Genomic DNA, 26,078 nt, shown 5'->3' with positions numbered 1-26,078 from the left:
TTGTGTCTCTGTACAAATTTTAAGATGATTTGTTCTAGTTCCGTAAAAAATGCCATTGGTAATTTGATAAGGATTGCACTGAATCTGTAGATTGCTTTGGGTAGTATAGTCATCTTCACAATATTAATTCTTCCAATCTAAGAACATGGTATATCCCTCCATCTGTTGGTATCATCTTTGATTTCTTTCATCAGCGTCTTATAGTTTTCTGGATACAGGTCTTTTTTCTCCCTAGGTAGGCTTATTCCTAGGTATTTTATTCTTTTTGTTTCAGTGGTAAATGGGAGTGTTTCCATAATTTCTCTTTCATATTTTTCATCATTAGTGTATAGGAATGCAAGAGATTTCTGTGCATTAATTTTGTATCCTGCAACTTTACCAAATTCACTGATTAGCTCTAGTAGTTTTCTGGTGGCATTTTTAGGATTCTCTATGTATAGTATCATGTCATCTGCAGACAGTGACAGTTTTACTTCTTCTTTTCCAATTTGTATTCCTTTTATTTCTTTTTCTTCTCTGATTGCCGTGGTTAGGACTTCCAAAACTATGTTGAATCATAGTGGTGAGAGTGGACATCCTTGTCTTGTTCCTGATCTTAGAGGAAATGCTTTCAGTTTTTCACCATTGAGAATGATGTTTGCTGTGGGTTTGTCATCTATGGCCTTTATTATGTTGAGGTAGGTTCCCTCTATGCCCACTTTCTGGAGAGTTTTTATCATAAATGGGTGTTGAATTTTGTCAAAAGCTTTTTCTGCATCTATTGAGATGATCATATGGTTTGTATTCTTCAATTTGTTAATATGGTGTATCACATTGATTGATTTGCATATGTTGAAGAATCCTTGCATCCCTGGGATAAATCCCACTTGATCATGGTGTATGATCCTTTTAATGTGTTGTTGGATTCTGTTTGCTAGTGTTTTGTTGAGGATTTTCACATCTATATTCATCAGTGATATTGGTCTGTAATTTTCTTTTTTTGTAGTATCTTTGTCTGGTTTTTGGTATCAGGGTGATGGTGGCCTCATAGAATGAGTTTGGGAGTGTTCCTTTCTCTGCAATTTTTTGGAAGAGTTTGAGAAGGATGGGTGTTAGCTCTTCTCTAAATGTTTGATAGAATTCATCTGTGAAGCCATCTGGTCCTGAACTTTTGTTTGTTGGAAGATTTTTAATCATAGTTTCAATTTCATTACTTGTGATTGGTCTGTTTCTTCCTGGTTCAGTCTTGGAAGGTTATACCTTTCTAAGAATTTGTCCATTTCTTCCAGGTTGTCCATTTTATTGGCTTAGAGTTGCTTGTAGTAGTCTCTTAGGATGCTTTGTATTTTTGCGGTGTCTGTTTTAACTTCTCCTTTTTCATTTCTAATTTTATTGATTTGAGTCCTCTCCCTCTTTTTCTTGATGAGTCTGGCTAATGGTTTATCAATTTTGTTTATCTTCTGAGAACCAGCTTTTAGGTTTTTTTTGTTGTTGTTTTTTGCGGTACGCGGGCCTCTCACTGTTGTGGCCTCTCCCGTTGTGGAGCACAGGCTCCGGACGTGCAGGCTCAGCGGCCATGGCTTATGGGCCCAGCCACTCCACGGCATGTGGGATCTTCCCGGACCGGGGCACGAACCTGTATCCCCTGCATCGGCAGGCGGACTCTCAACCACTGCGCCACCAGGGAAGCCCCAGCTTTTAGTTTTATTGATCTTTGCTATTGTTTTCTTTGTTTCTATTTTATTTATTTCTGCTCTGATCTTTATGATTTCTTTCCTTCTGCTAACTTTGGGTTTTGTTTGTTCTTCTTTCTCTAGTTCCTTTAGGTGAAAGGTTAGATTATTTATTTGAGATTTTTCTTGTTTCTTGAGGTAGACTTGTATAGCTATAAATTTCCCTCTTATAACTGCTTTTGCTGCATCCCATAGGTTTTGGATCATCATGTTTTCATTGTCATTTGTCTCTAGGTATTTTTTGATTTCCTCTTTGATTTTTTCAGTGGTCTCTTGGTTATTTAGTAACGTATTGTTTAGCCTCCATGTGTTTGTGCTTTTTATGGTTTTTTCCCTGTAATTCATTTCTAATCTCATAGCGTTGTGGTCAGAAAAGATGCTTGATGTGATTTCAATTTTCTTAAATTTACTGAGGCTTGATTTGTGACCCAAGATGTGATCTATCCTGGAGAATGTTCAGTGCACACTTGAGAAGAAAGTGTAATCTGCTGTTTTTGGATGGAATGTCCTATAAATATCAATTAAATCTGTCTGGTCTATTGTGTCATTTAATGCTTCTGTTTCCTTATTATTTCACTTTGGATGATCTGTCCATTGGTGTAAGTGAGGTGTTAAAGTCCCCCACTATTATTGTGTTACTGTTGATTTCCTCTTTTATAGCTGTTAGCAGTTGCCTTATGTATTGAGGTGCTTCTATGTTGGGTGCATATATATTTATAATTGTTATATCTTCTTCTTGGATTGATCCCTTGATCATTATGTAGTGTCCTTCCTTGTCTCTTGTAACATTCTTTATTTTAAAGTCTATTTTATCTGATATGAGTATAGCTACTCCAGCTTTCTTTTGATTTCCATTTGCATGGAATACCTTTTTCCATCCCCTCACTTTCAGTCTGTATGTGTCCCTAGGTCTGAAGTGGGTCTCTTGTAGACAGCATATATATGGGTCTTGTTTTTGTATCCATTCAGCAAGCCTGTGTCTTTTGGTTGGAGCATTTAATCCATTCACATTTAAGGTAATTATCGATATATATGTTCCTGTGACCATTTTCTTAATTGTTTTGGGTTTGTTTTTGTAGGTCCTTTTCTTCTCTTGTTTCCCACTTAGAGAAGTTCCTTTAGCATTTGTTGTAGAGCTGGTTTGGTGGTGCTGAATTCTCTTAGCTTTCACTTGTCTGTAAAGCTTTTGATTTCTCCATCGAATCTGAATGAGATCCTTGCCGGGTAGAGTAATCTTGGTTGTAGGTTCTTCCCTTTCATCACTTTAAGTATATCATGCCACTCCCTTCTGGCTTGTAGAGTTTCTGCTGAGAAATTGGCTGTTAACCTTATGGGAGTTCCCTTGTATGTTATTTTTCATTTTTCCCTTGCTGCTTTCGATAATTTTTCTTTGTCTTTAATTTTTGCCAATTTGATTACTATGTGTCTCGGCGTGTTTCTCCTTGGGTTTATCCTGTATGGGACTTGTTGTGCTTCCTGGACTTGGGTGGCTATTTCCTTTCCCATGTTAGGGAAGTTTTTGACTATAATCTCTTCAAATATTTTCTCAGGTTATTTCTCTCTCTCTTCTCCTTCTGGGACCCCTATAATGCGAATGTTGTTGCGTTTAATGTTGTCCCAGAGGTCTCTTAGGCCGTCTTCATTTCTTTGCATTCTTTATTCTGTTCCACAGCAGTGAATTCCACCATTCTGTCTTCCAGGTCAGTTATCCTTTCTTCTGCCTCAGTTATTCTGCTATTGATTCCTTCTGGTGTAGTTTTCATTTCAGTTATTGTATTGTTCATCTCTGTTTGTTTGTTCTTTAATTCTGCTAGGTCTTTGTTAAACATTTCTTGCACCTTCTCGATCTTTGCCTCCATTCTTTTTCCGAGGTCCTGGATCATCTTCACTATCATTATTCTGAATTCTTTTTTCTGGAAGGTTGCCTATCTCCACTTCATTTAGTTGTTTTTCTGGGGTTTTATCTTGTTCCTTCATCGGGTACATAGCCCTCTGCCTTTTCATCTTGTCTATCTTTCTGTGAATGTGGTTTTTGTTCCACAGGCTGCAGGATTGTAGTTCTTCTTGCTTCTCCCCTTGGATGTATTTATAAATTTATTTCTGGCTGCATTGGGTCTTCGTTGCTGCACATGGGCTTTCTCTAGTTGTGGCGAGCAGGCTTCTCATTGCAGTGGCTTCTCTTGTTGCAGAGCACAGGCTCTAGGCACACAGGCTCAGTAGTTGTGGCTCGCGGGCTCTAGAGCACAGGCTCAGAAGTTGTGGCGCATGGGCTTGGTTGCTCCGTGGCATATGGGTTCTTCCCACACCAGAGCTTGAACCCATGTCCCTTGCATTGGCAGGCAGATTCTTAACCACTGCACCACCAGGGAAGTCCCTAATATGTTCTTTTATTCCCTGTATTTCCTGTGAATTTGTAACTTTCTCTAGGGCAGTGCTAAGAGAATTTTCTGTGATGATGGAAATGTTCCATATCTGTGCTATTCAATACAGCAGCCAATGGCAACATGTGGTTATTGAGCACTTGAAATGTGACTAGTGTGACTGAAGAACTGAATTTTAACTTTTAAAAAGTTTTTAATTAACTTAAATGTAAAGAGCCTTATGTGGCCACCTTACTGCACAGTGCAGTCTAGAGGCTTGGTCAGGTCCAGGTTTGAATTTTTCCCCCCTGCAACAGTACTTCATAGTTGGGAGTGTGTATTTGTTACTGTATCACACTGGGAGGCGTAGAGTATCTGATGGTATTTCCATATGTGATGTTAAGATCAACCAGTGGCTTCAGATATCGTCAGGCTTATCTCCCATTTTAAAGATTCCTCTGAGCCTTTAGGTAATGATGTAGTAGCCATTGCTGATCATTACTTATATCTATTATTTCAGTAGGGGTGGTAAATTTTGAGTTTTTCTAATGCTATCATTTTTCTACATTTATTAGCTAGAATTCTACTACAAAGAAGAAAATTTTCCCATAAACTATTTATCTTGAAGGGTAGTCTATATAGGGAAGGAAGGATAAATGATTGATTCTTTCCCTTTATCCGTTTTCAGAGTGTTGAGTTGCTCTTCTAGTATTCTCCCACAATGACTTGAGGTTCTTTTCTTTTACCTATCATTAAGAACACACGAATTTTATATACTTGAAGTGTAATATGTTTCAGTCTGTTATAGATTCATTGTTGTTCAAATTGTCCAGTGCGAACACCTTCACATTGGCTCCTCTGTCCTTTGGACATGGCCCCAGTAGTACTTGTTGCAGCAGAAAGCAGGCAAGCTGTTTCTACCTCATCTTGAACATTTTCTTCTCCAGAGCTAGAATCGGGCATTTCTTCACAAAGCCTTATTACTTGTTAATGGGTAAAGGTATTAGAAAACACAGATTAGTTACTAGGATTTGTCATTGTTTTTAGACCTTTTCAGTGGATTAAACTAGGAAGTGTGTTGTGGTTTTTTTTTTAGGTGACAATGCATCATTAATTAATGCTGACCTTTTCCATTTGAGTGTAGTAAAGGGTTACAGCATTTATTTAACTTCTTTACTTTTATGCATGTATCATTTTTATCACATATTGAAAATCTCAGTTTCTAAATTAATGAACACTACTTACTTACCTTACCCTACTGTGTATAATAAAATATAGGTGTGTATATATGTAATATATATGTGTAATTTCATAACATGTAATCTCAAAATAATAATACCAATACTAACAATATGATTGCTGATCACAGTTTAAGATTTGCAGTTCTTGGGACTTCCCTGGTGGTCCAATGACTAAGGCTTTGTGCTCCCAATGCAGGGGGCCCGGGCTCGATCCCTGATCAGGGAACTAGGTCCTACATGCCGCAGCTAAAGATCCTGCATGCCGCAACTAAGACCAGGAGCAGCCAAATAAATAAATAAATATTAAAAAAAAAAAAAAAAAAAGATTTGCAGTTCTTGGACTTCCCTGGCGGTCCAGTGGTTAAGACTCCCCCTTCCAGTGCAGGGGGTGCAGGTTCGACCCCTGGTCAGAGAGCTAAGATCCCACATGCCTTGCGGCCAAAAAACCAAAACATAAATAACAGAAGCAATATTGTAACAAAGGCTTTGTAATAAAGACTGTGAAAATGGTCCACGTCAAAAAAATCTTTAAAAAAAAAAAAGATTTGCAGTTCTTTTTGCCTACAGCTATATACCACTAAGGGATGTATGATTAAATTACTGTTTCATTTCACTTGAAATAATTCTCCTGAGACTTCCCCGGTGGTACAGTGGTTAAGAATCCGCCTGCCAATGAAGGGGACACGGGTTCTATCCCTGGTTCAGGAAGATCCCATATGCCGCGGAGCAACTGAGCCTGTGTGCCACAACTACTGAGCCTGCACTCTAGAGCCCGTGAGCCACAACTACTGAAGCCCACGTGCCTAGAGCCCACGCTCCACAACAAGAGAAGCCACCACAATGAGAAGCCCGCGCACTGCAAGGAAGAGTAGCCCCCACTCGCCACAACTAGAGAAAGCCCGAGAGCAGCAACGAAAACCCAACGCAGACAAAAGTAAATAAATAAATAAGTTTATTTTAAAAAAAAGAAAGAAAGAAAGAAATCATTCTTACTGTTAAGCCACCAACTTGATAAACAGTTGGGTTCTTTGTTTCATTTTTGCTTTTGATTTTTAAGAGTTTTTTCCAACTGGATTTAATTTTATTTTATACTTACTGAAAACATTTACGTGATTCCAGAGTCAGAACTACAAAACAAGGTATATTTGGAGAAGTCTGGCTTTCTTCTCATTTGCTTCCACGCTGTTCTTGTCCTATCTGCCAGTGATTGTTTCTGTTAGCGTATTGGGTGTTGTATCTTTTCTTTAAAAACAAAAGCAGGGGGCTTCCCTGTGGAGCAGTGGTTAAAAATCCGCCTGCCAATGCAAGGGACGTGGGTTGGAGCCCTGGTCCGGGAAGATCCCACATGCCACAGAGCAACTAAGCCCATGCGCCACAACTACTGAGCCTGCGCTCTAGAGTCCATGTGCCACAACTACTGAGCCCACGTGCCACAACTACTGAAGCCTGCGCACCTAGAGCCTGTGCTCCGCAACAAGAGAAGCCACCGCAGTGAGAAGCCCGCGCACTGCAACAAAGAGTAGCCCCCGCTCACAGCATCTAGAGAAAGCCTGCATGCAGCAGCAAAGACCCAACACAGCCAAAAATAAATAAATTTATTAAAAAACAAAAACAAAACAAATACATGGAATTTCCATCACAGGGGGCACAGGTTCAATCCCTGTTTAGTGAACTAAGATCCCACAAGCCAAAAAAAAAAAAAAGCATAAATATACATATATATGGTGTGTGTGTGTGTGTGTGTGTGTGTGTGTGTGTGTGTGTGTGTGTGCGTGCGTGCGTGTGTGTGTGTGTGTGTGTGTGTATCCCTTCCCAGATAAAAGATAACTTGCTATAGACACTGTTCTGGACCCTGCTTTTTTGCACTTAATTTGTCTTGGAGATCACTGCTTTGAAACATGTAGTTTTCTTCATTTCTTTATGTAACTGCTTAGCACTCTGTTCCGTTGCAACCATAGTTTATGACTTTTTTTTAAGGTCTTTATCTTTTTTTTTTATAAATTTATTTTTTATTTTTATTTATTCTTGGCTGTGTTGGGTCTTTGTTGCTGCACGCGGGCTTTCTCTAGTTGCAGCGAGCAGGGGCTACTCTTTGTTGCAGTGTGTGGGCTTCTAATTGTGGTGGCTTCTGTTGTTGCAGAGCATGGGCTCTAGGTGCACGGGCTTCAGTAGTTGTGGCGCACGGACTTAGTTACTCCACAGCATGTGGGATCTTCCCTGACCAGGGCTTGAACCCGTGTCCCCTGTGTTGACAGGCGGATTCTTAACCACTGCGCCCCCAGGGAAGCCCTTATGACATTTTAAAAAATTATTTAATTTATTTATTTATTTATTTTTGCCTGTGTTGGGTCTTCGTTTCTGTGCGTGGGCTTTCTCTAGTTGCAGTGACCGGGGGCCCTTATGATATTTTTCTTTTTTTTTTTTTGCGGTACGCGGGCCGCTCACTGTTGCGGCCTCTCCCGTTGCGGAGCACAGGCTCCGGACGTGCAGGCTCAGCGGCCATGGCTCACGGGCCCAGCCGCTCCGCGGCATGTGGGATCTTCCCGGACCAGGGCACAAACCCGTGTCCCCTGCATCGGCAGGCGGACTCTCAACCACTGCGCCACCAGGGAAGCCCCTTTATGACATTTTTGGTGTAAGAATGCTTTGGGGTTTTTCCCCTCACTTAATCCACCTGGAATTTATTTGATGGTTGGTGGGAGATAAAGACCTTTATGCTGTAAAATATTCACACTATTTTACTACCACTTTCCCTCCTGATTTGTAAATATCTCTTATCACGCTAAATAGTATCCTAGGAGCTCTTTCTCAGTTTTGGTTTTTTTTAATTTTTATTTTATATTGGAGTAGAGTTGATTAACAATGTTGTGTTAGCTTCAGGTGTACAACAAAGTGATTCAGTTATACATGTACATGTATCTATTCAGTATTTTTTTCTGTTTCCTTGATGTGTTTTTATTCTTATATCAGGATCATTATAATTTAATTGATATAGCTTTATAATACATTCTAATACCTAAAAGACAAAACTTATCATGAATATCCTGTAGAATTTTTTTGTTGCTGTTGTTTTACTATTTGGAACAAGTTGGTTTAATATAAGAATTCAGGGATTTCCCTGGTGGCGCAGTGGTTAAGAATCTGCCTGCTAATGCAGGGGACACAGGTTTGAGCCCTGGTCCGGGAAGATCCCACATTCTGTGGAGCAACTAAGCCAGTGTGCCACAACTACTGAGCCTGCGCTCTAGAGCCTGCGAGGCACAACTACTGAGCCCATGTGCCACAACTACTGAAGCCCACGCACCTAGAGCCTGTGCTCTGCAACAAGAGAAGCCACCGCAATGAGAAGCCACCGCAATGAGAAACCCGCGCACCGCAACAAAGAGTAGCCCCCGCTCACTGCAACTAGAGAAAGCCCGCACTCAGCACCAAAGACCCAACTCAGCCAAAATAAATTAAAAAAATAAAATAAGAATTCAACATTGTAAATCAGCTATACTCCAATAAAATTTAATTTTTAAAAAAATAAATTAAAAATAAAATAAGAGAACTTCTCAGACAAAGGCAAATATATCACTAACATGTGAAATCTAAAAAATGATACAAATGAAGTCATTTACAAAAGCAGAAACAGACTCACAGACTTCAAAAACAAACTTATGGTTAGCAAAGGGGAAGGGTGGGGGGAGGGCTAAATTAGGAGTTTGGGATTAACATATGCACACTACTATATATAAAATAGATAACCAACAAGGACCTACTGTATAACACAGGAAACTCTACTCAATATTCTGTAGTCACCTATATGGGAAAAGAATCTGAAAAAGAATGGATATATGTATATGTATAACCGAATCACTTTGCTGTACAACTGATGCTAACACAACATTGTAATTCAATATACTCTAATATAAAATAAAAATTTTAAAAAGTGAAAAAAAGAGGACTTAATTCATGATGCATATATACCTGAAATTAATATAATATTGTATGTCAGTTATACTTCAGCCAAAAAATTTTTTTAATAAAAAATAAGAGATCTTGGTGTTTTAAGTATATTGCAAATATCGTAACATTTTACTGTTTCCACTGTTGCCTTATTTTTTGAGGTATAATTGACAACATGATGTTAGTTTCAGGTGTACAACCGTGATTCAGTATTTATAAACACTGCAAAGTGATCACAATAAGTCCAGTTATTCTTCTGTCACCATAGAAACTAGGAAACATTTTGTTTTTCTTGTGATGAGAACTTTTAAGATTTACTCTCTTAGCACCTTTCAAATATACAACACAGTAGAGGCCTTGCTGATTTAACAGGCAAAACTATGAAACATGTTGATAGGACAGAACATAGAAAATGGTACAGAGCTTCTCAATTCATTTTAAAATCCTGAGTGAAATTCTGACAAAATAGCACACTAAAAGAAATGTGCATGTTCGTTGGACTTGTATGTGAGCTCATTTATGAGCAGATGTTCTTAATAAAAGATAAAGAACTCAAATTTGTCAGTGACTCAAAGGAATAATGCACTATAACCAAAGAGGTGTCATTCTAAGAATAATGTAAAGCTGGTTCAGTTTTGATCTAGACTATTGCCACAAGCTTTTAAAAAATTATTCCAGGCTTCCCTGATGGCACAGTGGTTAAGAATCCGCCTGCCAATGTAGGGGACACAGGTTCGAGCCCTGGTCCAGGAAGATCCCACATGCCGTGGAGCAACTAAGCCCATGCGCCACAACTGCTGAGCGTGTGCTCTAGAGCCCGGGAGCCACAACTACTGAGCCCACGTGCCACAACTACTGAAGCCTGCGCGCCTAGAGCCCGTGCTCCACAACAAGAGAAGCCACTGCAATGAGAAGCCCGCGCACCGCAAGGAATATTAGCCCCCGCTCACTACAACTAGAGAAAGCCCGCACGCAGCAACGAAGACCCAGCGCAGCCAAAAAATAAATAGTTAAATGAAATAAAATAAAAAAAGAATTGGATACCATCTTAAAAAAAAAAAAAGTCATTCCAGCCAGGGTTGGTGAGAGCATTGAAAAATCTCTCCGTTGATCCTGTGGATGTGATGGTAAATCGGTATTACCTTTAAGAGAACAGGAAAGCAGTAGGTATCAACGTGTTGAATGTGGGTACTCCACTGGCACAACTCCAGTTTAGAAATTTGTGAACTTGTGTGAGGTATGATTCAGCACCTCAGGTACCTAGGAAATAACCACTAAGCTCTGCCTCTGTCGCTGTGACAGAACGGCTTTCCCACAGCAGAGGAGCAAGCTGTGGCTGAGAGAGCGCTGCAGGAAATGCGGGACCTCCTTGTGAACTTGCAGCAGGAAATCGCCAGGGCCTGTGAGGACAGGAGGAGGCAGGATGAAGAGGAGGCCCAGGTACAGCGGCAAGAGTCACAGGTGCAGCAGGGGCCAGAGGTCCGTAAAGAGCCCCCAGCTTCCAGGCAGGGCCCAGGAGGGAAGCTGAATGAAGGTAGGTCTCGGTGTGGAAATGGTCCTTCAACTTGATGTGTAAAAGTTTCAGAATGGGAAAAGAAACAAGAACATGTTTTGAATATTATATTTAAGCTACAGGACAATTTACCAGAATTTTTAAATAATGTAAAATTCAGTACTTTCAGTGAATTAAATTTGGTTTTCGTTGATGTGAAGCCTCACGTCACATTCCAGCATTTGCCGTGAGGACTTGAAATTCTGTATAATTCTAGTAGATGTATTATTCCAAATTGCTGATACTGAGTATTTTAAATAAGTATGTATAGAATATATGTTTATTGAATACATAAGAGCATCGATATAGCATAGTGGTTCAGAACGCTGCCTTTGGAGCCAGATCAGTGGGAATCTAGTTTTTGTACTTCCTGGCAACGTGACTTTCGCAAGTTACCTAACCTTTCCATGACTGTTTCCTTATCTGTAACATGAAGATAATAATAGAATCTACCTCATAGGATTATTATGACAGTGAAAGCAGTTAATACATGTATAAGGTGATTAGAACAGTACCTGGCTCATATTAAATGTTTAAGAAATTCTCCTATTATGAAAGCCTTTCTTTCATCCCTCAGACCTCCAGGTGAAGGTGCAAGATAGTACAATGCAGTGGTACCAGCAGCTGCAGGAGGCCTCCAGTCAGTGTGTGTTGGCCTTTGAGGGACTGAGCAACAGCAAAGACAGTCAGGTAGGAGGGGTGGGAGTTGGGAATTCTCTGGGCCACATGGTGCCGCCCACAGCCTCGTGTCCCAGAGGAATGTAGCTAGCGTGTCACATTCCCTAACCCTAAGGGCGTCTACTCAGCTCTTCAGAACACTGTCTGCCTTCTCACTGCTCTGTTCTGACAGGCCAAAAAGATCAAGATGGACCTCCAGAAGGCTGCCACCATTCCAGTGAGCCAGATCTCCACCATTGCAGGTTGGTCAGAGGAATTAAGAACACGGCCCTTCACTACATTGTACAAGTATTTTTTGAGATTCCAAATCCACTTATCTGTAAAGTTCTTATAAATAGAATGTGTTTCAACAAATGTTGACCGTTGGGTTAGGTATATAAGCTATATGCATATAACTTACTCTCCTTTGTTTTCTTTCAACATGTAGAAGGAAATCATTATGTGTTTGTTGACACATTAAAAAAAATAAGCTATATATTAATAGTAAGTTACTGGGGACTTCCCTGGTGGTGCAGTGGTTAAGAATCTGCCCGCCAGGGGCTTCCCTGGTGGCGCAGTGGTTAAGAATCTGCCTGCCAATGCAGGGGACACGGGTTTAATCCCTGGTCCAGGAAGTTCCCACATGCTGCAGAGTAACAAAGCCTGTGCGCCACAACTGCTGAGCCTGTGTGCTGCAACTACTGAAGCCCGCATGCCTAGAGCCCATGCTACACAAGAGAAGCCACCACAATGAGAAGCCTGTGCACTGCAACAAAGAGTAACCCCCACTCGCTGCAACTAAAGAAAGCCCGTGCGCAGCAATGAAGACCCTAGGCAGCCAAAAAGAAAAAAAAGTGAATTGTTTAGGAAGGCTCTTACCTAAAGTTAGAAGTTATTGCAGAAAGCACCCCTAAGAGAACCGAGGATGTGACTTGTATTCTTTGCTTTTTGTCCTACAACATTAGCTTTTCCAGACTCGAAGCCTGCTTGTCAACACTTGAGAATGCTTTCCTTTTCTCTCCAGAGACTGAGATTTAGAGAGGAAGAACCAGACAGGGGAAAGACCCCTTTTTCCTATTCTTTAGAAACAGAGGTTCATTTTCACAGAGCTCAGATGTGGAAGCCTCCACAGTACAGACTGTGCTGCCCAGTGGCTGGGGAGCACATGCAGCGGGCAAGCTGCTCTGACTTAGCCTGGGTCCCAGTTCCCTTGAGTAACTTGTTGCCCAGAAAGCATAAGCAGTTGCAGTTCCTGCCCTTGAGAGGCTACATGACAGAACTTCCACATCACGTGGCTGCCTGGAATTCCTTCTGGAACAGGGCAAGGTCAAATAAGTAAACACGTATCACTTTCTAGATTGAAAGTGCCATTTCCTTTGATAGCCAAGGCAACGGGGGCGAGGTTGACTGAACAGCCGTTCCACACCTTCGCTGCTCTCCTCAGGCTCATCCTCAGGTCTTTACCCCTCAGCTGACCGCAGGCAGCCCTGCCTCCTCCTTCATCAGGAAAATTTGAGACGCCAGGTGTGAGATCCTCAGATGCACCCCCTTCCACCGATACACAGCTGTATTTACCTCTTCGTCTCCTGCTTCAAAAGGTGCGCTACCCTTCCGGCCCACACTTAGCCTTCTGCCTAAGCCTTGAACGAGGCTCCGGGAGCCTTATTCTTATCCCCTCCCATCTCCTTCAAGAGAGATCGCTCCTGTTTTCTGCAAAATTACTCCCTTTTACAGGCTCCCTTCCCTTTAAACATGCCTGTCACTCACATTCTAAAATCTGTTTCTTTTGATTCTGTGTCTTCTCAGTATTTTCTAATTTTCTTGTTGCCTTTTGGTTAATTAATTTATTTTTGGCTGCATTGGGTCTTCGTTGCTATGTGTAGGCTTTCTCTAGTTGCAGCAAGCTAGTCTTGGTTGCAGTGCATGGGCTTCTCATTGTGGTGGCTTCTCTTGTTGTAGAGCATGGGCTCTAGGCACGCGGGCTTCAGTAGTTGTGGCTCATGGGCTCAGTAGTTGCGGTGCACGGGCTTAGTTGCTCTACAGCATGTGGGATCTTCACGGACCAGGGCTCAAACCCATGTCCCCTGCATTGGCAGGCAGATTCTCAACCACTGCACTACCAGGGAAGTCCCCATGTTGCCTTTTGGTACCGTTGATTATTCCCTCCATCACCTCTACTCCTCTGGCTTCTGCAGCGTCATTAATTTCCAGCTTCTCCTCCTCCCTCTTTTTCTCCTTTGTGGGTTCCTCAGTCTCCTGCCCCCACATCAGTGGTAAGTGTGTCCTCAGGGATGTGCTTCTACCCTGAAGTTCTTCTCATTCTAAAGAACCCCCATGGTGTCAGACTTGACCTCTGCACACATGGCACTCAGATCGGTCTCTGGGTCATTCCTTTCCTTTGAGCTTCAGGTTCCCTCGCTCCAGCTAGCCGAGGGGCAGCTCTGCCTAGATGCCCCTCAGCTTCGTCAGGTTTAGAATGTTCCGATGTGAACTCATCATTTTCCTCTTGCCTGCCTTTTCTCCTGTTCGCTCTAAGTAATCAATAGCACCTTATCTACTCGGTCACCTTAGTTGAAACCTGCGAGTCATCCCCCTGACTGCTTCTTCTAGTTCATTCTCTATATCTGATTAGACTCTAGTTTTGCCATTCTTCATTTTCCTGCCTATTCCATAACTATGTCTCTTTGTCTCCATCATTATTGTAAGCACTTTAAGAGCTTACAGCCCAGTCAGACACAAACATTTTCTAGAGTTAGTGCCCAGTAAATGTTGAATGACTGAGAGAGAGGTGACCTAATTGCTGCCTCTTGAAAGGTGGGTGTCCATGAGTAGTTAGATTCGGAGCAGAATTTAAAGAAGGATATGGTGCCGTTGTGACATATGGGATGTGGGAGGCCATATCAGGCATAGGGTTGGGACCTGATTTTCCTAACTGGAGAGCCACGGGGAGAGGGGCTGGCTGGGGATTTGGCCAGTGGAGCCCTTTGAAACCGTCAGTCAAGGAATAGTAGGGTATGACTTAGCAGGAAGGTGAGCTGAGTAAATTTGTGTGGAAATGTACATATTTTAATATCTCAGTAAGGTTACAGTCTCTGTTTCTGTTTTTCTGGGATTATTAGCCTTGAGATTTCTGTGATATCTCATTATTTAATTCTTGGTTTCTTCCTGCTTCTCTTACTTCCTAAGAAATGTGCTGCCGCTCTCTCCCCCCCCCCTTTTTTTTTTTTTTTTGCGGTACGCGGGCCTCTCACTGTTGTGGCCTTTCCCGTTGTGGAGCACAGGCTCCAGACGCGCAGGCTCAGCGGCCATGTCTCACGGGCCCAGCCACTCCGTGGCATGTGGGATCTTCTCGGACTGGGACACGAACCCGTGTCCCCTGCATTGGCAGGCGGACTCTCAACCACTGCGCCACCAGGGAAGCCCTCTCCCCTTTTTTAATGGAACTGAATCAGTGGTTTGGGGAGGATATTTCTGAGATTTTTAAATATTTCTTAAAGTGATTAGGAATTTGGCAGGGTATTTCTAAACTGGAGATGCTGTATTTGTTCAAACATTGATTTTAAATAATGGAAACTAATTCAGATCTGCTTAAGCAAAAAAAGAAAGAAATGAAAGAAAGAAAAGTAAAAAGAAAGGAAAGAAAAAGTGGGTGGGGTAGGGGGGTTTGTTCTAAAGATAAAGCAGTTTCGGGACTTCCCTGGTGGTCCAGTGGGTAAGACACTGTGCTCCCAATGCTGGGGGACTGGGTTCGATCCCTGTTTGGGGAACTAGATCCCGCATGTATGCCACAACTAAGAGTCTGCATGCTGAAACTAAGAAGTCCGCACACCGTAACTAAAGAAAAGATCCTGTGTGCCACAAGGAAGATCTCATGTGCAGCAACTAAGACCCGACGCAGCCTAAATAGAGAGATAGATAGATAGCAGTTTCACAGAACCTATGGCAGGAATGGAGCTGGATCTCAGGAGCCAGAAATTTTAGGACCCTTTTCTCTCTCCTCTTGGCTTCCCTCTGTCCACCTCCATTCTAATTTTGTAGACTGCTGTTCTTTGGTCCACATAGCAGGGCCAGAGCCCCACTACTTACATGTGTACATGTCACAGGAGTGGCCACTTCAAGGAATCGACTCTGTCAGCTGGCTGATCAGCTCAGTGTGACTAGTCCTAATCTAACTAGCCAGTGTGGAAGATGGGGCACACAGGATCTGTAATACAAACGTAGCTTCTGTGTTGCTGAGGATGGAGGAAGGCAGGTCGAAGAGAAGGGGGGAATCACTGTGAGTTGGGGAAGATCCTTTAGAAGGTTTTCCCTAGAGTTGCAAATGACTTCTCTAGGGACATCAGCCACACCCGTGGCATCTGTGACAATTCAACACCTATTTCTATACTACTGTTCATCTCTCGGCTGTGTCAGTTTCAGAATTAGTTGACTCTGCAAATAAGGAATTCCTTCGAAATAGTACCACGCTTTGTGTACTTTCTCATCCCCCACATCATGGATTTGATTGTCATACATTTTTCCGCATCTGTATTTTGGCTTTAGGCTTTGACCTTCTGTAGGGCTGCACAGCTGGGTTTGTATAGAGGATTTGTTATTGCGGTGGTGAAGAAAACAGATTGACTGCAGTTGTATCTTTTCCCTAACTTTGTCTTTCATACCCAGGCTCAAAGCTGAAGGAGATCTTTGACAAGATCCACAGCTTACTCTCTGGAAAACCCGTTCAGTCTGGTGGGCGCTCTGTGTCCGTCACACTTAACCCACAGGGCCTGGACTTTGTCCAGTACAAACTGGCAGAGAAATTTGTGGTGAGGAACCTTGTTGCCAAAGGTATGGGAAGAAGAGGCTGGTGCACAACCTTTAAACCTTTCTAGAGTATTAACTTAAAATCACCCCCTGTCTGTGCTCCCAGAAACAAGGGGAGGAGGAAGTGGCCTCCCATCATGAAGCAGCATTCCCCATCGCAGTCGTGGCGTCCGGAATCTGGGAGCTCCACCCCAGAGTGGGGGACCTCATCCTTGCTCATCTGCACAAGAAGTGTCCTTACTCTGTTCCTTTCTATCCAGCTTTCAAAGAGGGAATGGCTTTGGAAGATTATCAGAGGTGAAGTTGTTTTTCTCCTTACTCACTATCCCTAGAGTGATGAACGAAATAGAAATAGAACTGGGATCTGTTTCCTCTCCTCAGAACATCTCTTATGTACCTTGAACATTCTATCAGAGAATACAGTGTCTTTCAAACTGTCTTTGAAAGACTTACTGTCTTGCAAACTGGGTGGCTTTAGAACACTGGATTTAGAATCCAGGGGTCTTAGAATTTTATCCCTGCTTTGTCTTTTAATAGATTTGCAAAAATGGTGAAATCATTTAATCTCTTTAAACATTATTTTCATGATTTGTAAATGGGGGTAATGATATCCATTACCTCCTGGGAATTTACCTCTCAGGGTTTATATGATGCACAGATTTGATAATAGATGTGAGTAGCATGTAAAAATGTATTAATAATAATGCTAAATGTAGTAATAATATAGTTACTTTTAGCCGTAAAAAGTAATTGGTCACCCTCACTTTGGCCTTGTCACATTGAATATTTTCTTCCCACATAGGATGCTTGGCTACAAAGTGACGGATTGCAGAGTAGAACAGCAAGACAGCTTTCTAAAACGCATGTCCGGGATGATCCGTCTCTACGCTGCCATCATCCAGCTCCGGTGGCCGTACGGAAACCGACAAGAGGTAGTAGAAGCGGCTTAGTATCGATAATGAGAGGTTGGACCAGAGTCCACGTTAGTGTATCTTACCTGCAGGAAATACTGACCTTTCAGAGAGGCAGTACAGTCACATGATAAGTTAAAGACTATTGCTGCTTCATAGGTACTCTTCAGAGAAGTTGATGTTGATTATTAGGAAACTTTTGGATCATCAGGGTCATTTGTTCAGAGACTAATTGGTGCCTTAGAGGCCATCTGGGTCACATACCTTACTTCACAGATGGACAGACGGAGGCTTAGCAAGCTGTAGTGATACACACTTGTCAATGACAGAGCCACGGCTGGGGGCCAGGGCTTTGACCTGCCAGCCCAATTCTTTTTTCAAGGAATGGAGATTAGAGGGTTGGAGAAGTTGATGGACTTGGAAACCTAAAGAGAAAGGAATATAGGTTGATTGAATCCAAGAAGTTTTTATTGTGCACCTGCTATGTCCCAGGTTCTGTGCTAAAGATACCAAGAATAATAAAATGTCTATGAGAGTAACTGTGGAATCCCTGAAACTGAAGCTGACAGCCCTGTGTTGCAGGGATGCTGTGAAGAATGTGTGGATACCAGTGTATGCAGTATTTAAAAACAGTTTGTTTGGCTTGTGTTGTTTCTGCCCTGTGGCAGCTGCTTAGGTTAGCTGATCTGGGGGTTCATATCCTTTTGGTAATGGCTGGTTGATAATGGTGGAAATTTAGATCTCTGCATAAAATGAGATTAAACAGTGACCGACTCTCTCCTCCCAGATTCACCCTCATGGCTTAAATCATGGCTGGCGCTGGTTGGCACAGATCTTAAACATGGAGCCCCTGTCAGATGTGACAGCCACCCTCCTCTTTGATTTCTTGGAGGTACGTAATACAGCTATCACACGAGAGAGAGCCAGTGGTTGAAGCAGCCTTGGGCCACTGTGTGACGTGACTGGGAAAGGAATATAGAGATAGAGACTAATGGGAATTTCCTGGCAGTCCAGTGGTTACAACTCCGCGCTTTCACTGCGAAGGCGCAGGTTCAGTCCCTGGTCAGGGAACTAAGATCCCACATGCCGCATAGCCAAAAAATTTTAAAAATACATAAATATATATACAACAAAAGATGTTCTTTTTACCTTTATCACTTAGGAAATTACAAGGATTTTAGGAGCTAAAAAAAAAAGAAATAGAGACTTAACAGTGAACAGCATTAGCGTCCAGTATCATAAATTTTTTCCTGATCCCCAAGACAAAGCTAGCTTTTGATTTTTCTTCCCAGTGTACTTTCCTTCGCTGTGTGGTTGTCTTCTCGTTCTAAAGAACAGAAAACTGTACATCCCAGTACAAGTGAAAAGGAATTTGTTTTAGGGATATAGAAGTGACTCACTCCAGAATCAAGGGTAGGATGTGCGGTTGAATCTCATCAGGGCCTGGAACCAGGAACTGGAATGTCACCAGGTACCAAGGCAGCCTCCCCCTGGGACCACGTGGTCTTCCATGTCTGCTCTTCCTGCAGGTTTCCTCCTTCTTGCTCTATAAGCCAACTTTCTGAAGTTTTCTGTGCGTAGTGGAGAAGATGCCATCCTGGGCTATATCCCTCAGCCTCAGTGTGGTCACCCAGTGTAATGGGACTAATGTCCCACCATTGTGATTGCTGATTCCCAGGAGAGAAAATATGATTAACCAGCTTGGGTCACAGATTACCAGTCTCGTCTAGGAGGCTCCGTATAGTCCTCTCTGCCCATTAGGGACCCCACTACAGGGAAAGGGTAGGGTTTCTTTGGAAAGGAGACAGTTCTTAAAGAATAAAGGCTTGGGGCACAGGCCATAACAAATCTGGGACCATTTGGCCTATAACGCCAACAGCTTCTAGTCACCTTAAAGCTCCTGAAGTCACAATATGGGAAGTATGTCAAACCTTTACAATCAATAGTAAGTTAAGGGTTTTTTTTGTTTGGTTGGTTTCTTTTGAATTTTATTTTATCTATTTTTTATATAGCAGGTTCTTATTAGTTATCCCTTTTATACATATAAGTGTATATATGTCAATCCCAATCTCCCAATTCATCCCACCACCACCACCCCCAGCCACTTGCCCCCCTTGGTGTCCATATGTTTGTTCTCTGTGTCTGTGTCTCCACTTCTGCCCTGCATACAGGTTCACCTGTACCGTTTTTCTAGATTCCACATATATGCGTCAATATACGATATCTGTTTTTCTCTTTCTGCCTTACTTCACTCTGTATGACAGTCTCTAGATCCATCCATGTCTCTACAAATGACCCAATTTCGTTCCTTTTTATGGCTGAGTAGTATTCCATTGTATATATGTACCACATCTTCTTTATCCATTCATCTGTCAATGGGAATTTAGGTTGCTTCCATGACCTGGCTGTTGTAAATAGTGCTGCAATGAACATTGGGTTGCATGTGTCTTTTTTTTTTTTTTTTTTTTCCGTACGTGGGCCTCTCACTGTTGTGGCCTCTCCCATTGCGGAGCACAGGCTCCGGACGCACAGGCTCAGCGGCCATGGCTCACGGGCCTAGCTGCTCCGCAGCATGTGGGATCTTCCCGGACCGGAGCACGAACCCGTGTCCCCTGCATCGGCAGGCGGACTCTCAACCACTGTGCCACCAGGGAAGCCCACATGTGTCTTTTTAATTATGGTTTTCTCTGGGTATATGCCCAGTAGTGGGATTGCTGGGTCATATGGTAATTCTGTTTTTAGTTTTTTAAGGAACCTTCATACTGTTCTCCATAGTAGCTGTAGCAATTTACATTCCTACCAACAGTGCAAGAGGGTTCCTTTTTCTCCACACCCTCTCCAGCATTTGTTGTTTGTAGATTTTCTGATGATGCCCATTCTAACTGGTGTGAGGCGATACCTCATTGTAGTTTTGATTTGCATTTCTCTAATAATTAGTGATGTTGAGCAGCTTTTCATGTGCTTCTTGGCCATCTGCATGTCTTCTTTGGAGAAATGTCTATTTAGGTCTTCTGCCCATTTTTGGAGTGGGTTGTTTGTTTTTTTAATATTGAGCTGCATGAGCTGTTTATATCTTTTGGAGATTAATCCTTTGTCCATTGATTCGTTTGCAAATATTTTCTCCCATTCTGAGGGTTGTCTTTTCATCTTGTTTGTAGTTTTCTTTGCTTTGCAAAAGCTTTTAAGTTTCACTGGGTTCCATTTGTTTATTTTTGTTTTTATTTCTGTTACTCTAGGAGGTGGATCAAAAAAGATCTTGCTGTGATTTATGTCAAAGAGTGTTCTTCCTATGTTTTCCTTTAAGAGTTTTATAGTGTCTGGTCTTACAATTAGGTCTTGAATCCATTTTGAGTTTATCTTTGTGTATGGTGTTAGGGAGTGTTCTCATTTCCTTCTTTTACACGTAGCTGTCCAGTTTTCCCAGCACCACTTATTGAAGAGACTATCTTTTCTCCATTGCATATCCTTGCCTCCTTTGTCATAGATTAGTTGACCATAGGTACGTGGATTTATCTCTGGGCTTTCTATCCTGTTGCATAGAATCAATAGTAAGTTAAGTTTGATTCACGTTTTCTGAAACACCTGGCTACCTGGCAGTCTGGTTAAATGGAGGTATTACCGTATATGAGAAATGCTTCAGAAGAAAGCTGGATTTTAATTCCCTTGCTTAGCTGGCTAAGTGGCATCATGGTTGAAATTCTTGATAGGCACAAAAGGCAAAGGTCTGATTGTCCTTTATGGATCTCTCATATGAATGTGAATTTTCATTCTCTGCTCTGACAGTGCCCACCTTCCCCTCTAGGTGTGTGGGAATGCCCTCATGAAGCAGTACCAGGTCCAGTTCTGGAAGATGATACTTCTCATCAAAGAGGACTACTTCCCCAGGTATTAGACTTGTTGGGTAGACACCAGGGGATTTGGTAGGTGAAAACTTATGACGTCAGATACTGTGGCTGCTGTTACATGCTGTTTCTGACTCAGTTAAGCACCTGTGTTAAGTGTAACATCTGCTCCCATCCATCTCCTCTTTGTTATTTGAATAAACGCTTCTGAAGTCTCTCTTAAATATTGTTGACTAAATAAAAAAAAACAAATTAGGAAGATCTTGGATTCAGATACCTGACATCTTTTAAACTCTCTTCTTTTCTAAACTCCCCCAGATAATCTGGGATGGTGATTACATGCAGTCATGAATGAAACCAAGGAGGCAAACTCCCTCAGTAAATCAGTTGGTGAAACTGATTGGTCAGCCAGTTTGCTTGACTCTGTTGTGGCTTTAACCTTCAAGGACCCTGCTCATTCCTCTCAACTCACTGGCCTTTCAAAGTGGGGAAAGGCATTGGCAGCACCCATCCCACCTGATCACGAAGACCTTGGAAAGGAACAGTGCTCTCTTTTCCTTTATCCACTTATTTGAAAAAAATAAGGGGACTTCCCTGGCGGTCCAGTGGTTAAGACTCCATGCTTCCACTGCAGGGGGCATGAAAAAAGAAAAAAGAAAAGAAAAGAAAAAAATGTTGAGACCATTTAGTAGAGCGACAGCATGCAGTCTAGAAGACATGTCTGTGAGTCATTTGATCTGCCTCTTCCTCCAGATCAGCAGGTCTCTTAACTCCTCCAAAAGATAAGTGTGAGTCATAGGTGTGACTCACCTGTCTTCTTTCTCTCCCTGTAGGATTGAAGCCATCACCAGCTCAGGACAGATGGGTTCCTTCATACGCCTCAAGCAGTTCTTGGAGGTAAGATGCCCTTAGACCAGCACATCCCAGACTGTTGTCGGCCTCCAGTGCACCTGTGTCTGACATGTCTTGCACATCCAGACTCTGACTGTGGTCTCTTCCTCTTGATTTTTCCCAACCCTACTGTTTTGTCCATCCACCCCTCTTCACCTTAAGGGCTGCTATTTCATCGTCTTCCTGCGCGTCATTGTCCATACTGCCCGTGGGAAAAAGCTCTCCTAAGAGATGAATAAAATATATGTAGTGAATCTTATCTCACTGATACACTTTTTGCATGTTGGCCAAGGTTCTTTTCTCAGTCTCAGGTCTAGGGAACAGGTATGTGTGGTCACTTTTCTCCACGAAAACAGACTACAGTTTGAGCCAGACTCCTCTCCTTTTTCCAAGTTCCAAAAAACTTTACGTTTTGGTATGTCTGCCAAGACAGCCAACTGACTTCCAGTTTCCAGTAGCCCAGTTGGGGAAATTGCAGTAGTGAAAGGTGAGGCCGGGCTGTGGGAGATGAGAGTGGGACAGACATTAACAATACCCTGGCATTTGTCCTCCGCTGCAATTCATGCAGAAGGAGAAGTCTTATAGACAACCTTTTTTTCTTTTTTCAATTAATTTTTATTGGAGTATAGTTGATTTACAATGTTGTGTTAGTTTCTGCTGTATAGCACAGTGAATCAGTTATGCATAAACATATATCCACTCTCTTTTAGATTCTTTTCCCATATACGTCATTGCAGAGTACTGAGTAGTTTCCTGTGCTATACAGTAGGTTCTTATTAGTTATCTGTTTTATATAGAGTAGTGTGTATATGTCAGTCCCAATCACCCAATTTATCCCTCCCCCCACCCTGTAACCATAAGTTTGTTTTCTACATCTGTGACTCTATTTCTGTTTTGTAAAGAAGTTCATTTGTAGTATTTTTTTTAGATTGCATATATAAGCGATATTATATGATATTTGTCTTTCTCTGACTTACTTCAGTCAGTATGACAGTCTCAAGTCCATCCACATTGCTGCAAATGGCATTATTTTGGGTTTTTTATGGCTGAGTAATATTCCATTGTATATATATGTACTATATCCATAGGACTTACTTCCACTTGCTGTCCCTCAAAGTTTCTTCCAAACTTTAAGTGTTGGAAGCAGTGTTATCAGAGAATCATTCTGTTTTCCTTGTCTTTCCCTGACCAGAAATGTTTGCAGCGCAAGGAGATTCCTGTCCCCAAGGGCTTTCTGACTTCCTCCTTCTGGCGTTCCTGATGTTACTCCATCGCCCACCATCACCATTTTGTTGCAAAGGGACAATAATAAAGCAACTGAAGACAGCTGTATTTGGGAGAAGTCATGTCAATATGTGTTTTGTGTACTTGTACCTTGTCACTAGGAGAGCAGATTTTCATGGGTCACGGATCTAAGAGGTCCTTTAGTAGGTGTGATGACTCCTTAAAGGGGTCCGCATGGCAGAGGAAGCAGAATTGGCCTTTCTCATTTTTGCAAAAAATTTGAAAAAAAAATTATGAGAAGAGTTTAGCACTTGATCTCACCCTTGATTTCCTTTGTCTCTAGTATCTTTCAGAAGGTAGGTTAATACCTTGACCATTTCACTCTGAGCTGAAGTGGCTTTCACTCCACCACCACACCCCAGCCCCTCCCCCCATGCTGACCCCGTTCAGAATAATTCCCAGGAGGAGCAAAGACTCAAGGTCACCTTTAAAGTAGCGGTTAATAGATGAGGCCCAAACCCTCACATGCAGGACTGGGTTACGTTTGTTTTGCCTTAGTCAGCTGGTGAAGTAATTATAAATTCAGAAGAAATGCCTGATGTAGACATGGGCTAAGTCAGTCCCAGAGCGTCGGAGGCAGCTGAGTGTCTGGGATTAGGACTGTTAACACGTGTTGTATTGAACCAGGAAACACTGTTTGTCTTCTTGCTTTGGAATTTGGTTCCTGGATGAGTCGGCATGCGTGAACCAAACTTTGTTTTTCAATTTGAGTTAAGATGGGCTGAGGTGGAGCTTGCAACATTGTACATGCGCTGAGCATCCGTAAGCAATGAGTCAGGGGTTTAATAAAGATTTGGGGAAGAATTGAGAACTGCCTTATAATTTTTTTACATGTTCTGAGTAATGAATGATGATAGATTTGCCTGACTAAAGCCACTACAAAAATCCAGAGTCTGGCTGTTCAGATAAGAGTTGAGATTTGCTTTATGGAAAGACTCATTCTCTTGGATCTATTCCTCTGTGGTAAATGTTGTATGTGGGGTTGTGTTTCTTGTGGAGGATTCTCTGGTAATCTTGAGTCGCTCGCTCGAAGCGACCCATTCTGTGAATTATTGACCGTAGTGCCAAAAGATAAGTAATAAAGCTTGATTTTTAAAAACCCCTTGCTGGTATCTAGTCTGTTCAGTATGATCAACTTCCTGTAACTGGAGCTGTGTAAATCATAAGGGGCATGGTGGTGCCCGAGTCTAGGTATAGAGTGGTGTGTTTTTCTCTTTTTTGTCTTCTTGACCTTCACCTTGGGAAAACTGATTTTTTTCTGTCATTTCTTTTGTGGAATTATGTACCAATAACTGACCCTGTTTTATCTACCAGATGGGAAAGAATTAAAGTCTTTTGATGTGGACACAATGGAATGAACACTGGGGAAGGAGTCTAGAGACTTGGGTTCAATTCACTTTTTTTTTTTTCCACATCTTTAATGGAATATAAATGCTTTACAATGTTGTGTTTCTGCTGTACAGTAAAGTGAATCAGCTGTATGTATACATATATCCCATATCTCCTCCCTCGTGAGCCTCCCTCCTGCCCTCCCTATCCCATCCCTCTAGGTCGTCACAAAGCATCGAGTTGATCTCCTTGTGCTATGCAGCAGCTTCCCACTAGCCCTCCATTTCACATTTGGTAGTGTATATATGTCAGTGCTACTCTCTTACTTCATCCCAGCTTCCCCTTCCCCCCCGTGCCCTCAAGTCCATTCTCTACATCTGCGTCTTTATTCCTGCCCTGCCACTAGGTTCATCAGTACCGCTTTTTTAAATTCCATATATATGTGTTAGCATACAGTATTTGTTTTTCTCTTTCTGACTTACTTTACTCTGTATGACAGATTCTAGGTCCATCCACCTCACTACAAATAACTCAGTTTTTTTCCTTTTTATGGCTGAATAATATTCCATTGTATATATGTGCTACATCTTCTTTATCCATTCATCTGTTGGTGGACATTTAGGTTGCTTCCATGTCCTGGCTTTTGTAAATAGTGCTGCAGTGAACACTGTGGTACATGACTCTTTTTAAATTATGGTTTTCTCAGGGTATATGCCCAGGAGTGGGATTGCTGGGTCATATGGTAGTTCTATTTTAGGTTTTTTTTTTGTTTTTTTTTTGCAGTATGTGGGCCTCTCACTGTTGTGGCCTCTCCCATTGCGGAGCACAGGCTCTGGACACGCAGGCTCAGCAGCCATGGCTCACGGGCCCATCCGTTCCACGGCATGTGGGATCCTCCCGGACCGGGGCACGAACCCGTGTCCCCTGCATCGGCAGGCAGACTCTCAACCACTGCACCACCAGGGAAGCCCCTATTTTAGTTTTTTAAGGAAACTCCATACTGTTCTCCATAGTGGCTGTATCAATTTACATTCCCACCAACAGTGCAGGAATGTTCCCTTTTCTCCACACCCTCTCCAGCATTTATTCCTAGAGTTTTTGAGTTGGCCATTCTGGCCAACTGGTGTGAGATGATATCTCATTGTAGTTTTGATTTGCATTTCTCTAATGATTAATGATGTTGAGCATTCATTCTTTCATGTGTTTGTTGGCAGTCTGTATATCTTCTTTGGAGAAATGTCTGTTTAGGTCTTCTGCCCATTTTTGGATTGGGTTTTTGTTGTTGTTGTTATTGAGCTGCATGAGCTGCTTGTAAATTTTGGAGATTAATCCTTTGTCAGTTGCTTCATTTGCAAATATTTTCTCCCATTTTGAAGGTTGTCTTTTGGTCTTGTTTATGGTTTCCTTTGCTGTGCAAAAGCTTTGAAGTTTCATTAGGTCCCATTTGTTTATTTTTGTTCTTATTTCCATTTCTCTAGGAGGTGGGTCAAAAAGGATCTTGCTGTGATTTATGTCATAGAGTGTTCTGCCTATGTTTCCCTCTAAGAG

At 42.1% G+C, this 26,078-nt stretch overlaps 1 protein-coding gene across 1 annotated transcript in view; it reads left to right on the top strand.

The window, feature by feature from the left end:
• GLE1 (GLE1 RNA export mediator) overlaps positions 1-24,303 on the top strand; it is a 43,556-nt gene extending 19,253 nt beyond the window's left edge. Inside the window, exons 7-16 of the mRNA XM_030858464.3 lie at positions 10,564-10,795; positions 11,391-11,503; positions 11,664-11,733; positions 16,133-16,275; positions 16,380-16,570; positions 17,076-17,205; positions 17,972-18,076; positions 20,987-21,069; positions 21,860-21,923; positions 23,110-24,303. Of these exons, the coding sequence (XP_030714324.1) occupies positions 10,564-10,795; positions 11,391-11,503; positions 11,664-11,733; positions 16,133-16,275; positions 16,380-16,570; positions 17,076-17,205; positions 17,972-18,076; positions 20,987-21,069; positions 21,860-21,923; positions 23,110-23,178 (1,200 nt within the window). The 3' untranslated portion in view covers positions 23,179-24,303. The remainder of the gene's footprint in view (positions 1-10,563; positions 10,796-11,390; positions 11,504-11,663; positions 11,734-16,132; positions 16,276-16,379; positions 16,571-17,075; positions 17,206-17,971; positions 18,077-20,986; positions 21,070-21,859; positions 21,924-23,109) is intronic.
• Positions 24,304-26,078: the final 1,775 nt, after the last annotated feature.

Source organism: Globicephala melas, chromosome 6, assembly GCF_963455315.2.
Source record: "Globicephala melas chromosome 6, mGloMel1.2, whole genome shotgun sequence".
NCBI classification, from domain to species: Eukaryota; Metazoa; Chordata; class Mammalia; order Artiodactyla; family Delphinidae; genus Globicephala; species Globicephala melas.
Note: the sequence above shows the minus strand (reverse complement) of the source record. Positions and strands in the feature narration are given on the sequence as shown.